Below are 16,097 nucleotides of genomic sequence, written 5' to 3'. Positions count from 1 at the left end.
TGTAAAAAAAAGTGTTTACACCATGTTTACACACAGCTGGCTATGGGTATGAATCACACGGCCATTACCTTCATATCCTGTCCTTTGTTTCTGATGTTTATCCACATCACTATTTTCCAAGATGGCCGCTTTCCTGCCGATATGCAGCTTGAAGTCACATTTTGCAAATTCCCCGCCCTGTACTTCCTGCTTGTGTGCGTCCCCGCTAAACGCTGCCCTGCTATTGGTCAGTAATCCGGTCCCAAGAGCTGAAGAGAAAAAAAAAGGCCATCCCTGGTCACTTTTATTGTGCAAGCCCAACCTATAGCGCTGGAATGCCTACAGGTCACATACAGAAGATCCTGGGAATAACCCCATCTGAAGCACCAGGAGACGGTAATGGTTGTTAGAGCTACAGACACAAAATCCAAAGCAGAACCACATTACAAACATTAATAACTTTTGACTAGCATTCATTTGACAGCAACGTTTCGTAACTGGAATACCCCTTTCAAGGTTCTTGAGTTGACCATCCATGATGGCCATGTTTGCTGGTTGGCCATGAAGCTCCATAAGAAATACCCCTTCTATAGACAATTACTGTGGCTATAGAGTAGTCTTGGCCAGAATGATTGCCTTGAATAGTTAGCATAGGGGTGAGTGATCTCCAAGACTGCTTCAACAGTTCCCAAGACTTCTTCATATTGCAGTTGGGTGAAGAATAGTTTATATAGGATGGACTGTATTAGCATACTGATTGGAAACCGCTTCCTTATGATTCAGTGTGCAGTCAGCTTCATTGGCTTCATCAGGTACCATGTAATTATTCCCTGATTGATCATTAATTTGCAACTAATATCAACATAGTACAATGGTATCAAAAAGAGTGCGTGTAGGTAGACAACTTGCCGCCTGCTCATAAAGTTTACTTACTATGTGACCTTTTGTCTTGACCACCCAGAGTTCAGGAGAAGCCATTCCACGCGTAGTATCCAGTTGTATCCGTTTCATTAACTTGCATGGTAAGTAGACTTCTCATATAGCCGCTTTAGTATCTTGAGTAACTCTTATGGTATTGCTGTCCCCTTATGGGCAAATGAGGACTTAGTGGAGTTGATAGCAAAAAGGTCAGATATCCAGGTGGAAACCATCAGCAAGGGCTCTATGTTATAAGTGATAACAGCCTGCCAGATGGGTCCAATACTTATTTAATTGTATCATGTTTTCTTCTCCGCCTACATCCAGAGTGAAATGAAACAATCTGCTGTTGTTTACAGTCATGTGACCAAACAGCTGAGTTCTATGTAAGAGTCATATAGTTCCCACAGTGCATTGCATTATGTTAATCTACAACCAGCATTGGAATTCAGCTTTGGCTGTAAGCAGGTTTGATGCAGACCTTTCTGCAAGCAGTTTCATGCATGTGAATAGGGTTGTTTCTGCAGCAGGTGCATGGATTTCTGCAAACCCCTCAGAAATGTTTGCAAGAAATTTGCCATGTGTGAATATACTTTTAACCCTTTCCAATCCACTGTCTGACGTCTGAAGACACTCTGATTGAAGGCTGTACAGCTCCGATGTCGGACGATGTCCAGCAGGGTATTCTTACTGTATATTACTGGCCGCTCTGTTGTCGAGGGCCTCTCCAGCATGTCCTATACCGCAGTACTGGCTCTAGCCAGCAGACAGTGCATTGTATAATAGCAGAAAGAGAAAGCCCCCTAGGAAACCCTGAATCCAAAATTGGATTGCAAAGGGTTAATGTGTGTGATTTAATATTACTTACCAGAATAATGAATAAAGGGAACATGATGCCAGAAAATACGTTTGAAAACCATCAGCAAGGTGTAACGGAGCGTTACACAAGTAGTCAAAAAAAAGCCTCTTAGCAGTTACTGGAAATCCTACTTTATACTTTGAGCTCTCAGTATGCAAATATGTCACCTCAAGTCAAACAGGCAGTGTCATCAACCCTCTGAGGCAGCACGTCACAGACGAAGCCTGGCCTCTTCTGTCTCTTGCCACCCAGATCCTTTAACCGTTCCTCATAGGACATGATTTGCAAACCGCTCAACCTCTTGCTAATTCTTCTCTGAACTTGCTCCAGTTTGTCTATGTCTTTTTTAAAGTGGGGTGCCCAGAACTGGACCCAGTATTCCAGATGAGGTCTGACTAAGGAAGAGTAGAGGGGGATAGTGACCTCACGTAATCTAGACTCTATGCTTCTCTTAATACATCCCAGAATTGTGTTTGGCTTTTTTGCTACTACATCACACTGTTGACTCATGTTCAGTATATGATCTATCAGTATAACCAAAGTCTTTTTCACATGTGCTGCTGCTTAGCTCAATTCCTCCCTTTCTATATGTGTTTTTTTTTTTATTTTAATTTCTCCTACCTAAATGTAGGACTTTACTTTTCTCCCTGTTAAATACCATTTTGGACCTAGGACGAAGCCTTCTGGTACCCCACTTAATACATTCTTCCACTTGGATGTGCAGCCATTTATGACCACTCTTTTAGTACGATCACTTAGCCAGTTGTGAATCCACCTAAAGCTTGGTTTAGACACAACGATTATCGCTCAAAAAATCTTTTGAACAATTTATGAGCGATAATCGTGTGTGCTTTTTTACAGCGCAAGGTGATCGCTCAAAAGTTGAGTGATCACCTTGCGTTCCGAGTGGGGAATGCAGAAGACAAGAGGGCTGCTTGTCTTCTGCATCCAGCTGTTCCCCGCTTGGAGCGCCCAGCTGTTCTACAGCTGAGTGCTCCGAGCAGGGGATGCAGAAGACTAGCGAGGCTGCTTGCCTTCTGTATCCAACTGTTTCCCGCTCGGAGCGCCCGGCTGTAATATAGCCGAACTTTCCGAGGAGACGATGCAGAAGACAAGCAGGGTCACTTGTCTTCTGCATTCAGCTGTTCTCCGCTCGGAGCGCCCGGCTGTTGTACAGCTGAGCACTTCGAGCAGAGGATGCTGAAGAGAAGAAGGGCCGCTTGTCTTCTGCATCCAGCTGTTCTCTGCTCCGAGCGCAGGATGCAAAAGACAAGTTGGGTCGCTTGTCTTCTGCATTCAGCTGTTCCCCACTTGGAGAACCCAGCTGTTTTAAAGCTGAGTGCTCCCAGTAGGGGATTCAGAAGACAAGCAGGGCTGCTTGTCTTCTGCATCCAAGTGTTCCCCGCTCGGAGCGCCCGGCTGTTATACAGCCGAGCGCTCCGAGCAAGGAATGAAGAACACAGCTGGACAGCTTTGTTCTTCATACCCCAGCTGTCTTCAGGGAGCGGGATACAGCTGAAACAATAGTATCAGCTGTATCCCGCTGTGAATTGCTGATAACTGATCGCTGATCTTTCAGCATGCTAAAAGATCAGCGATGGCGTAACGAAAACTGTCAGTGCAGTTAGATGAACGATTATCGCTCAAACGATGGGTTTGAGCAATTTTTGAGCGAAAATCGTTGTCTAAGTCAGCCATAACAGTTGCCTTGTCCATCCCATATTTGGTCATTTTTCTAATAAGTACGGTAGGAGATACTTTGTCAGAGGAAGAACAGGCAGGATTTCATCTGTGACGTTCTGTCTCTTTGACCCTAGGCGATACATTTGCATACTGGGTGCACAAAATATAAGGTAATATTTCCATTTACTGCTAAATGGCCTATCTTTTGTGTGCAAGCACATGTGCACTGCTTGTGTAATGCTGTGCTGGCGATTTTAATATGTATTTTCTGATGACAAATTCCCTTTAAACGCTTGTATTTTCAGAAAATTGCTCCTTTCTCGTGAAACATTGTCATTGTAAGGCTACAGTGTGACCGTAGGGGCACTAAGAAGAAGGGGTGTCTATTTAGAAAGGATGTCGCAGTGGAGCATTTTGGGTTGCAGTGAATTAACATTCAGGGGGCTTTTATTTGGAAAGCCCCTTATGATCATCTTAAAGTTGTCAATTAAAGGAGGTCTGTCTTGTGCTTAGTTGTTGTACATACGGTATGTATGCAGGAGAAATACTGGCTATGTAAATCATTGTTGGACTTCTCATACTATCTTGTAGGTCTACAGCACGAGGGTATATTCCGTGTTCCAGGTTCACAGGTCCAGGTGAATGAGATTCGCAGTGCCTTTGAAAGAGGTATGTATAATGCAGAGATGAGTTATCCGGATGACATACGTACATACAAAAACCTCTGTCTAGGGCTGGTAAGACTTATTACATGGTGTATAATGATCAGTGACCAAAATAATAATAATCTTTATTTGTATAGCGCCAACATATTCCGCAGCGCTTACATAGACAGGGGGAATATAGAAAGACAAAAGTACAAAAATTACAGAACCACGGTTACATAATAATCATTTGATGGAAACAATAGGGGTGCGGGTCCTGCTCCAACGAGCTTACATACTACAAGTAATGGGGTGATACAGAGGGTAAAGGGGCTGGAGATGTGCCCGGTATAGCGAGGTGGAGAGTGAGGGATGCTATACACATAGACATTGGTCAGACATTTAGCCATGTGACGGCAGAATCGTTATGACTGCAGGAGCGGTTTATGACGGCTAGTAGGGATTGCAGTCAGTAGGTCAGGGAGCATGTTATCAGGCGGAGTACAGAGAGGTTTGTTTAGGGAATGTGGTATGCCTCCCTGAAGAGGTGCGTTTTTAGAGCACGCCTGAAGTTCTGCGAGTCCTGGATTGCTCGGGTAGCCTTTGGTAGTGCGTTCCAGAGGATCGGTGCTGCTCTGGAGAAGTCTTGGAGGCGGGAATGAGAAGTTCGAATTAGAGGGGCGCGCAGTCTAGTTTCGTTAGCAGAGCGGAGAGCCTGGGCTGGTTGATGGATTGAGATGAGGGAGGCGATATAGGGTGGTGCTGCGCTGGGGAGGGCTTTGTGGATGAAGGTGGCGAGTTTAAATTTAATTCTGTATTTAACGGGCAGCCAGTGCAGTGACCGGCACAGGGCAGAGGCGTCCGAGTAGCGGCTGGACGGGAAGATGAGCCTGGCTGCCGCATTCAGGATGGATTGGAGAGGGTAGAGTCTGGTGCAGGGGAGGCCGATCAGTAACGAGTTGCAATAACCGAGCCGTGAGTGGATGAGGGCAACAGTGAGCGTTTTTAGCATGTCCACAGTGAGAAAAGAGCGGATTCTTGCGATGTTCTTGAGGTGCAGCTGACATGTTCGGGCAGGAGATTGGATCTAGGGGGTAAATGAGAGATCAGAGTCGAATATGACTCCAAGGCAGCGGGTGTGTTGTCTGGGAGTTATGGTGGCGCCACACACTGAAATAGAGATGTCAGAACACTATCTCAGAGGCTTCCTTCTACAAGTGAAAACTTTTTGCACAAAACAGCAAAGAGATACAAATTTCTGAACAAAAACACACTTGCAGAGAAATTTGCAACTTTTTCACGCCAGTAAAGCCCTTAATAAATTCCCCCATAAGGCATTTTACAATTTTGTATTGTTACTAGAGTTCAGCATCAGCCATGGTGGCGGTATTATGAGGAAGCTGGGAGGTTATTGTTTTATGTGTTGTTGTTAAGTTATTTTATTTGCTGTGGTCACATATACAACAGAACATTTTTATTCCTTTCCTCTATGTTATACTTTTTTATAATGAAAACAAAGATCTGGTACCGTGTTAGCCAGTAGAGCAAAATGTGATTGTTCTCAGCAAGAGAAACGACGTAATCTTGTAGATATGATACCTTTTAATGGCTAACAAAAATACATGATGTAATAATAGCGAGCTTTCGTACCAACGCAGGGTACTTCTTCCGGCTTAAATGGATTGGATCTGAAGAGGCATGCATATTTATACACACTTATAACATACATACTTATGACAAGGCACAGATATGGATGTGATTGGTTCGCACTTAAAAGGAATTCTGCAAACCAGAAAACAAACTTTTTTTGTCTAGGCACTGATAGCGGAGTGAAAGTTTTATGATCCCTAAATTACTGTTGGAGGGGGGGAAAAGGTCAACAGGCTCGAATTGTTATAAGAGATACACAAACATTTTTAGCTAAATACTGATAAGGGAGTGAAAGTTTATGGTCCCTGAATTACTGTTGATGGGGGTCTTATCTGTGCAATCAAGTCTCACACTTCCCATTCACGCATAAATCCTGGGGAATAATTTAACCCAGTATTCAGCGTGTCAAAGGTTGTTATCAATTTATACTCCCAAATTCTTCTGTGGTTTTGTGACTTGAAACCACCCTTCAATATCAAAACTCTCATATCTCCTATGTCATGTCCATGGCTAGAGAAGTGTTCGGCCACAGGTAATTCTCTTCTTCTGTGTTCAATCGTGTGGCGATGAGATCTCATCCTGGCTTTGAGTTTCTGTCCTGTTTCTCCAACATAAAGACCCCCAACAGGACATTTACTGCACATGATCAGGTACACAACATTGGACGAGGAACATGTGAATGTCCCCTGGATCTTATAGTCCTGCTGTGTGTTGGGGATCCGTATCCTGTCCGCAGTCAGTATATGTGAGCAGGTCTTACAGCTCCTTACATTACAGGGATAAGTTCCTTTTTGTGTGTCAGAGGGTAATGCACTCCTGATTATAAAGTTCCTCAAGTTAGGAGGTTGCCTGTAACACAGAAGCGGAGGGTCCGGGAATATGGTTTTCAGACGGTCATCCTTGTGCAGGGTATGGTGGAGTTTTCTTGCGGTTTTCCTTAGTACCTCTAGTTGCGGATTGTAGGTCACTACTAGAGGCACACGATTGTTTCTTTCCTTCTCCTTGTATTGGAGTAGTTGACTTCTGGGTATCCTGGTGGCTCTGGTGATTTGGTCATCAATTGAGGTGGGATGGCAGCCCTGATTTATAAATGTTCTTTTAAGATGGTACAAATGTTCCTCTCTGTCTGTTGGGTTGGAGCAGATCCGGTTGTATCTGATGGCCTGGCTGTAGACAATGGACTTTTTGATGTGTTTAGGATGGAAACTGTCCCATCTGAGGTATGTGGGCCTATCAATCGGTTTTCGGTACAGGGATGTCTGTATTGAGTTATTTGAAATCTTTATGGTGGTGTCCAAAAAGTTGATTTCTGTATGCGAGTAGTTTAATGTCAGGTTTATGGTGGGGTGGAATGCATTGAATCTTTCATGGAATTTTATTAATTATTATTAATTAATAAATTGATAACAACCTTTGACACGCTGAATACTGGGTTAAATTATTCCCCAGGATTTATGCGTGAATGGGAAGTGTGAGACTTGATTGCACAGATAAGACCCCCATCAACAGTAATTCAGGGACCATAAACTTTCACTCCCTTATCAGTATTTAGCTAAAAATGTTTGTGTATCTCTTATAACAATTCGAGCCTGTTGACCTTTTCCCCCCCCTCCAACAGTAATTTAGAGACCATAAAACTTTCACTCCGCTATCAGTGCCTAGACAAAAAAAGTTTGTTTTCTGGTTTGCAGAATTCCTTTTAAGTGCGAACCAATCACATCCATATCTGTGCCTTGTCATAAGTATGTATGTTATAAGTGTGTATAAATATGCATGCCTCTTCAGATCCAATCCATTTAAGCCGGAAGAAGTACCCTGCGTTGGTACGAAAGCTCGCTATTATTACATCATGTATTTTTGTTAGCCATTAAAAGGTATCATATCTACAAGATTACGTCGTTTCTCTTGCTGAGAACAATCACATTATACTTTTTTATGGTTTAGTTAAATAGCGCCATCTGCTGGTAACATGTGTTAACAATTTGCTTGTGTAGAATTGCACTTGCCAGTCTCCACTAAGAACGGGGACTGGCTCATTTTAACTTTTACTTTGAGAGCAAATGTCCAACTGCTTGTTGTGGGTTCTTCCTATTCAGTCTCATCTCTGCGCTGAAACCCAATTATACACCTCTTCCCGAGACATCACCCCTTCACTACTGCAAAACACCAGGGATTGTCTGTCTGCTGTCTCCATCATCATGTCCTCTCTCTACCTAAAACTGAATCCTTCAAAAACTGAAATTCTTGTATTTCTGCCACCTAACCTACTTAAAGGGGTTGTCCCGCGAAAGCAAGTGGGGTTATACACTTCTGTATGGCCATATTAATGCACTTTGTAATATACATCGTGCATTAATTATGAGCCATACAGAAGTTATTCACTTACCTGCTCCGTTGCTAGCGTCCTCGTCTCCATGGTGCCGTCTAATTTCAGCGTCTAATCGCCCGATTAGACGCGCTTGCGCAGTCCGGTCTTCTCCCTTCTGAATGGGGCCGCTCGTGCTGGAGAGCTGCTCCTCGTAGCTCCGCCCCATCACGTGTGCCGATTCCAGCCAATCAGGAGGCTGGAATCGGCAATGGAACGCACAGAGCCCACGGTGCACCATGGGAGAAGACCTGCGGTCCACCATGGGTGAGGATCCCGGCGGCCATCTTCGCAAGGTAAGTAAGAAGTCACCGGAGCGCGGGAATTCGGGTAAGTACTATCCAGTTTTTTTTTAAACCCCTGCATCGGGTTTGTCTCGCGCCGAACGGGGGGGCTATTGAAAAAAAACAAAACGTTTCGGCGCGGGACAACCCCTTTAATCCTAATATTTCTTTCTCCGTGTCTCGTACTACCATAACTCCTGGACAGCGCGCCCGCTGTCTTGGGGACACACTTGCTCGCTCATATCACCTGCACCTTGAAAACCTTTCAAGAATCTGCCTGTTTATTACTGTAGAAACAATAAAAAGTCTATCATTGCCCTTATCAACTCTCAGCATGTTTACTGCAACTCTCCACTGATCCCCTCACTAAGCTCTTACCTCTCCAATCCATCCAGAATGCAGCAGGCAGGGTCATCTTTTTTGGCCATTGATACCTCCACTCTGTGTCAGTCCCTACACTGATACCTCCACTCTGTGTCAGTCCCTACATCGATGCCTCCACCCTTTGCAGCCACTACACCGATGCCTCCACCCTGTGCAGCCACTACACCGATGCCTCCACCCTTTGCCAGCCACTACACCAATGCCTCCCCCCTGTGCAGCCAATACAATGATGCCTCCACCCTGTGCCAGTCACTACAATGATACCTCCACTCTGTTTCAATCACTACACCAATGCCTCCTCCCTGTGCCAGCCACTACACCGATGCCTCCACCCTCTGCAGCCACTATACCGATGCCTCCACCCTGTGCAGCCACTACAATGATGCCTCCACCCTGTGCAGCCACTACAATGATGCCTCCTCCCTGTGCTAGCCACTACACCAATGCCTCCACCATGTGTCAGTCACTGCACTGGTAGCCTATCCACTATAGAATAGAATTAATACTCATCACTCTCATCCATAAAGCTCTCTACAGTGCTGCACCTGCCTCTTATTTCTACCTTCCTCCCTTTGCCATCCATTGTGCTAATGACCATGGACTAAGTTGCATCACAGTCCAAACTTCCCACTCCCATCTCCAAGACTTTTCTCGAGCTGCACCAGTTGGCTGGAATGCACTACCCCAGATAACCAGGTTAATCCTCCACACCCACAAATTCAAGCGTGCCCTAAAATCACATCTCTGTAGGAAGGCCTATCATATTCCCTAATCTAACTCTTCTCTGTCTAACCTGTTTTTACACTGTCTGTTCAAACTTGATGACATTATCCCGTATACCCCAATTCTCTTATGTACATAGGTTGATAATGGCTGGTGCCCAGCTCACATAGAGGACTACTCTGTGCTCTTTCACAGGTGAGGATCCATTGGACTCCAACTATACAGTGAATGATGTGGACTCTGTGGCTGGGGTCCTGAAGCTATACTTCCGAGGACTGGAGAAGCCACTATTTCCAAATGACATGTTTCATGAATTGCTGACCTCTCTCCGTGAGTTTACTCTATCCAAAGTGGGTAAATTGGCATGGGTGAATTTGGCAGAAACTCATCAAGTTGCAAGTTGTCCCAAAAATGTGACGCCTCATGTTGTTCCATTGCAGATTGGTGTAAATGTTACTTCTAGGGCGTTTCTTGGGCGGTAGAAGCAGTTATTAAAAAAAAAAAGGTCGAATAAAGGGAATGTGCCGTTGTGAAGGTCATAACTTACCTGCTACGTTTCCTCTAAGTGTTCGCAGCTTTTTGGCTCTACTCTATCAGTACGTAGCTATGACCTTCATGACCAAGGCTCATTGATGCTCCTGCGTCCAGGTCACATTCCGCAGTTCTGGTATTTCCACATTAAAAAAAATCTAAACTTTTTACATTTTCCTGCTGATGGGGCTCTATGAGGGCTTTTTTTGTGGGGCGATCTCTAATTTATTGGTACAATTTGGGGTTTCACCTTTTGAGCGATTATTCAGATGATAAGCCGTCTGGTGTAAAGCCATCCTAAACCATCAGTGAGTGTCAGAGCAGCAAGTGTGGACCCACTGTGCCACAAATGAATTAAGTTTGGGGCTACACCTGGGGTCCCTTGATATTCATCATTTAACTCCACCATTCAGGACCCCAGAAGTAGTCTTGGTGTTGTGACAGCTGATGCAGGTTGGTCAAGATAACCGTAGTGCGGTACTGGAGGAGCTGGTAGAGACCTAGTCATGATGCAAAGCCAAAGTCAGAGCAGATATAATTCATTGAAGGTATAGATATGGTGTGGTCTAGAAAGAAACAAAGGTCAGGAGTGGAGAGGATGGGAAAGTTGGGTAGATCAGCTGCAGATAAAGCCAGGAATATGTCAGAGTCAAAACATACTTTAGCATACCAGACAGAACTAAATGTTTAGGCACCTGCTAGTTGGAGAGGGTGCCTTAAATAGCCAGTGACTTTTCTGGGTTGCCGGGGATGGAAAATCTGAGTGTGCTTTAATAGACAGACTGGCTGCACACTTTGGACACCATGAAACAAATAGCTGAAGCAGGGACACTGTGCTAATCACAGCTGATGGCAAGAGGAAATAGGGGATGCCGTCCACAGCCAGCCACCATAGCAGTTTATAGTGAGGGAAATGGGCCTCAGCTAAGGGGAAGCCTAGAGATTAGTTCTGATGGATCTCCAGAATGTCTCACATTTGGTTGTATTTTCTTACCCAACAGAACTGGAGATCCAAGATAGAGTTGCACACTTGAAGAAGTTGGTGTCACAGCTTCCCCCAACTGTCAACCTTGTCCTAAGATACCTCTTTGCCTTCTTGAACCAGTAAGTAGCATGAAGAACCCGTTCGTTGTTGTTTCTGAAACAGTTTGTCCGAGAAAGTAAAATGTGTTTCCAAACACACTATTAGGGATTCTGAATTAAAGGAGTTTTCTTGTTCAAGACACTTATCCACCATCCAGAGTATTATTGTCTCACTGCTGGGTCTGACCACAGTGATCCTGAGACCAGTCCATGTGCATGTAGCTGTTGCTCATGCTTAACCACTTCTCCATTCACTTCTATGGGACAAGCAAAGGTCGATGCGCTCAACTATCTTTTCTTTTCCCTTAGAAGTGAATAGAATGGTGATCACGTTTATGTACCATCGCTCCATTCACATAGGGTATTCTTGTGCGCCAATCTCACAATCGCCATGATCAGCGATCAGACATTTATGCCGTATCCTGAGGATAGGGATACATTCCATTAATGGGGAAAGCTCTTTAATAGAGAGGTCCCCTATTCAAGATCTCAACAATTAGGGTTTGTTCACAGCAGTGTTCCGGTTTCTATGTACGTGTTCCGTCATGGAGCAAGAAAGCAGAATGCCTGATTCTTTCCATGACTAAAACAAATGGCGTTAGACGGACCCTAATGACTATAACGGGGTCCATTCATCTTCCATCCTTCCCTCTGGTGTATTCTTGGACAAAATATTGCAGCATGCTGCACTATTTTGCCCGACATTTTGTGCCAGATCAGTGCTGGAGGCTTCAGCGCAAACATGCACCGAGTTTTAGGCAGGTTAGTGGCCATGTTTGCACGGAACAACTGTCTCTAAAGCCCATTTACATGCAAAGGCAATCTTTCAAACAATTGAAAGATTGACAGTTTTAGCGATCATTTTGTATAAAGTGTTAATGGACACTAATGTCCAATAGCACTTTATCAGCTTTGTTTGCATGGAAAAGGGCCTCCGGGAGCTGTTTGCAGAGCAAAGCATGTGGTTCGAGCTCTGCACACCGCTCCATTGTTCTCGCACAGGCTGTCATGTGTGCTAGTTGTGTCCAAGAGTTTCGGGCACAACTCTCATTGGACACAAGACAAACACTTGTCTGTGTCTTTCCGATGCATGAAATACCCAAAAATTCACATGCATTTGCATGTGCTAATTCTTTTTTGAGAATAAGGGCAGCTTCACATGAGCGTAAACGTAAAAACTGGCTGTATTTTTTTAACATAGGGCACAAGGATGAAAAAATGCTAGTGTGGCGGAGGCCTTACTCTGGATTAACTGGAATTCATTTAATACTGTATATTGACAGCATATTGATTTTCATGGACACTGTGTGTAATACTCCATTTCACCTGTAGGGGCACTGCAGGAGTATTGATCACTTGCTAATGGATTCTGCGCAGATTACAACTGATCACTGTGTGTTTGACCAGCAGTGCACCCTGTGATCAGTTGATCATCAAGAAATCCTCCTGACAAAAAGGTACTCCCAGTCCTTACAAGGCAAAAAGTCTCATCATTGTTGTGTCTCTGTTTTTCTTAGTTTGTCCCAGTACAGCGATGAGAACATGATGGATCCACATAACTTGGCAGTCTGTTTTGGTCCAACACTGGTTTCCATCCCTGAAGGACAGGACCCGGTGTCTGTTCAGGCTCACGTTAATGAGGTTGTGAAGACCATTATCATTTACCAAGAACGGATTTTCCCTGGGCTAATAGAACTGGAGGGCCCAGTGTATGAGAAGTGCATGACCGTGGAGGAGGACGAAGAGTACTGGTGAGCGTGAACCTAAAGACAAATTACCAAAGTGGATGGGATGAATAATGGTGGTAATGATCCAAAAACTTCAACCCAAGATTTGGATATTAGTTGGGTTTATACTGATGTTTTTACATTAGTCAAGATCAAAGTCAAAGTGTAGACTGGACTGTGGACAATCCCATCCTACATCCATCAATGTGAGACAGACAGCTAAGCTTAGCCACAGCACACTAATTCTAAGGGTTCAAGGTAAGAGTACTTTTCCATGGGCCGATAGTCGCCTGACTGATCACTGAAAAGAGCGATTACAGGCGACGGTTGCCCCATGTAAAGATGGGACCCAACAGGGCAATTGTCAGAGTTGCTTGGTTTTTAGCTCACCGAAAAGCCAAGCGACTGTTGGCCCATTTAAACAGGCAGTCTTTCATTTATGAACCACTGCCTGTTTACTCTGAATGGACACGGGTGGTCAGAAGAGATTTCTGTGCGCTCCGCCTCCATTTAGGAGCGATAATCATTGGGGCGGCTGTCAGGTGTTTCAGCACCCAACAGTCATCTTGTGTAAAAGTACCCTAACCTACAATACCAGATGCCACCCATTGCCAAGAGTAGTGCTGTATTTGAGAAACATACTCCTATTTTTTCTAATCTTATGTGACTCATTTAACCCCTTAACGAGCAATGACCCATATTCAATGGGTTTTTCACATTGATAGCTTATGCATACTGATCAGAAAATTGGACCCTTCAATAGCTTTGTAGGCACACCTGGGAATCTGTAGATATGGTTGTGTCTGGTCCTGCATCAACCAGTAATACATTAAAGGGATATTCCAGAGACTTAATGTTTTTTTTCAAGTTTTCACCCACCCATTGGATAGACCATTGGGGTCCAAATGCCAGGACCCTCACCGATCCTGAGAAATGGGTCCTGTTGGTCTCCAAAGGAATGAAGTGGAGGTCATGCTGGCATACCGCTGTTCTATTCAGTGCAGTGAGAGTACCGTAAATTGCCAGGAGCTTGAACTTGGCAGTCTCTGACACTCTGATTGAAATGAATGGAGCTGCAGTGCGGCAACCTCCGTTCCATTTCCTTGCAGACCCCGTTCTTGGGATCAGTGGGAGTCTCGGTTATCTAACCCCACTGATCCATCAGTTTTCAATTATCCAATAGTTAAGTAAATATTTGAAAAAGCCTCTGGAATACCTTTTTAATGGCCTAACGTAAGGGTGGGCATCAATGTGCAGTCTTGCTCCTTTAATATCTTCCATCTGTAGAACGTGGCCATGATTGGTCCTATTTTCGATTCTTTTTGTAAGTTATCATTTTGATTTCGGTTTCGATGGTTAATGTAAAAAGATAATGTTGTACAGAAGTGCATTTAAGAGCTAAAACAGCAATTGCTGAGGTTGGTCTCTGTCATTTTTAGTGATAATCTAGCCCTGGAGGTCACCATCGAAGAAAGTGATCAAGAGATGCAGCAGGAAATGGCGGTCAGCGAGGACGGTAAGATCATGACATGATATGTTCTCTGCCCGCTAGCTATTTATCGGCACGTTCACACAGGACAGAAAAAATCTGCATCTAATGCAGCGACCCTGCGGTCATGGACAGACAATGAGGGCTTCACTGCTTTTTTGACTACCCGATGCACATTGTTCATTAGTATGCATCATTAGTCTAAGACACTTGCTGCACCGGCCAATCAGAGCAGCATGTGCTGTCTAAGACTAATAAGGCATACTAATGAACAGTGTGCATCAGGTAGTCGGAGAATCAGTGTGACCCTCCTTGTTTGTCCAGGGTGTTGTAGGGTCGCTTTAACCAGAACAGGTCCAATTGGCTTCCACCATGCGGCCTGGCATTTTCTTGGTCAAAGTAGTACACCATACTGTGCTATCTGGCCTAGGGTATGCCGGCTCTGCAGTGGAGGCTCTGAGCGAAGCCTATGGTGCAGATGTGAATGTAGCCTAACCTTATTTGTCTGATGTTTTCCAGAGTTGGACATAGTAGAAGCTTTGGCAAAGTTTGACTACTCAGCTCGAACACCGCAGGAGCTCTCATTCAAAAAGGGCGATTTAATTCTACTGCACAGCAAGGCCTCCGGTGACTGGTGGAGAGGGGAGACTGCCGGGGTGCGAGGTCTCGTCCCACACAAGTATATCAACATTCCTGAGGGGTAAGGCAAAGTGAGGAAGAATATGGAAAATGGGGCGTAGTGAAACCAGAACTTCACTCAATAGCACCAAAAGTCTTACCACATTATCCCTCCGTTGTCACATTCGGATGGGTCCTTGGGAGTAGTTAGTTGGGGCCTGCCGTTGTTGTAGACACTATTTTGTTAGGAGTGATGACCACCAGCTCTCCATTATGACGACCAAGCAAACAAATCCCCAGATTCCAGCATCATGGACCCTAGGACATTTTAAAGGGGTAGTCCCAAGAACTCAATGGTGGCTCAGTGGTTTCTTTGTCCCAAAACAAGTGCATCATCAATTATGAGCCGTTTTAAATTTCTCACCATTCTCAATATATTTGCCCTGTTCTGTGCCCATTGTTATCATTGGTGTACTCTCCGTTGCTATTAGAGCCGACCTCCCGTAGTCCTAACGCTCCTAGTTGGGCAGACTCGCTGCTTTACAGCTTACCCTCAGCATTCCCACTCTCTGTATGTAATCACCACCTGCCTATGTGTAAAGGTGCGATGGCCACCCCCTTCATATGTATCTGGTGCATTAAAAGGAAAACTATACTTGTACATTTATAGGATTTTTTTATCGCAATTGTACCCTTTTTTTGACTATACATCCAGTTTCAATGAACATGGTGACATCTCTGCATACAGACGTGTATTACAGCCTGAGCCGTGTGGTTTACTGACTCAAGCCTCATAGGGACCTACGGCGGATTCCAGTGCAAATTCGGGTGTGGATTTGTAAGCTGATCCGACGACGATTTCACCCTTTTAATTGAAGGTGTAAAGTCTGCTGCAGATCGAAATTAAAGTCTGCACCAAATGGTCAACTTGTGCCAACTTGACTTGGAATTTGATGCGGATTTTGGTACAGATTTTCCTCTGCAGAAAATCCACGGCAAATCCGCTATGTGTGAACGTACCCTAAGGGTGGACACTCACTAGCGATATTTTCTCTCTTGCGCTGCGAGAGCACGAGAAAACTCTCACCTCGCAGCGCAAGAAAGACGCCGGTATAGACCGACTTATCGCTAGTGGTTTCAATTGGGCCAGCGGCTGCTGC

The 16,097-nt window shown here is 44.6% G+C and overlaps 1 protein-coding gene across 2 annotated transcripts in view; it reads left to right on the top strand.

The window, feature by feature from the left end:
* Window positions 1-16,097, top strand: part of ARHGAP4 (Rho GTPase activating protein 4) — a 103,664-nt gene that overhangs the window by 72,850 nt on the left and 14,717 nt on the right. For both annotated transcript variants that reach the window (XM_066580783.1, XM_066580782.1), the window contains exons 13-19: window positions 941-1,001; window positions 4,031-4,108; window positions 9,685-9,819; window positions 11,022-11,124; window positions 12,621-12,854; window positions 14,270-14,346; window positions 14,839-15,019. In XM_066580783.1, coding sequence (XP_066436880.1) covers window positions 941-1,001; window positions 4,031-4,108; window positions 9,685-9,819; window positions 11,022-11,124; window positions 12,621-12,854; window positions 14,270-14,346; window positions 14,839-15,019 — 869 coding nt within the window. The remainder of the gene's footprint in view (window positions 1-940; window positions 1,002-4,030; window positions 4,109-9,684; window positions 9,820-11,021; window positions 11,125-12,620; window positions 12,855-14,269; window positions 14,347-14,838; window positions 15,020-16,097) is intronic.

Source organism: Eleutherodactylus coqui, chromosome 10 (genome assembly GCF_035609145.1).
Source record: "Eleutherodactylus coqui strain aEleCoq1 chromosome 10, aEleCoq1.hap1, whole genome shotgun sequence".
Lineage (NCBI taxonomy): Eukaryota > Metazoa > Chordata > Amphibia > Anura > Eleutherodactylidae > Eleutherodactylus > Eleutherodactylus coqui.
This window is presented reverse-complemented; position numbering and strand designations above follow the sequence as displayed.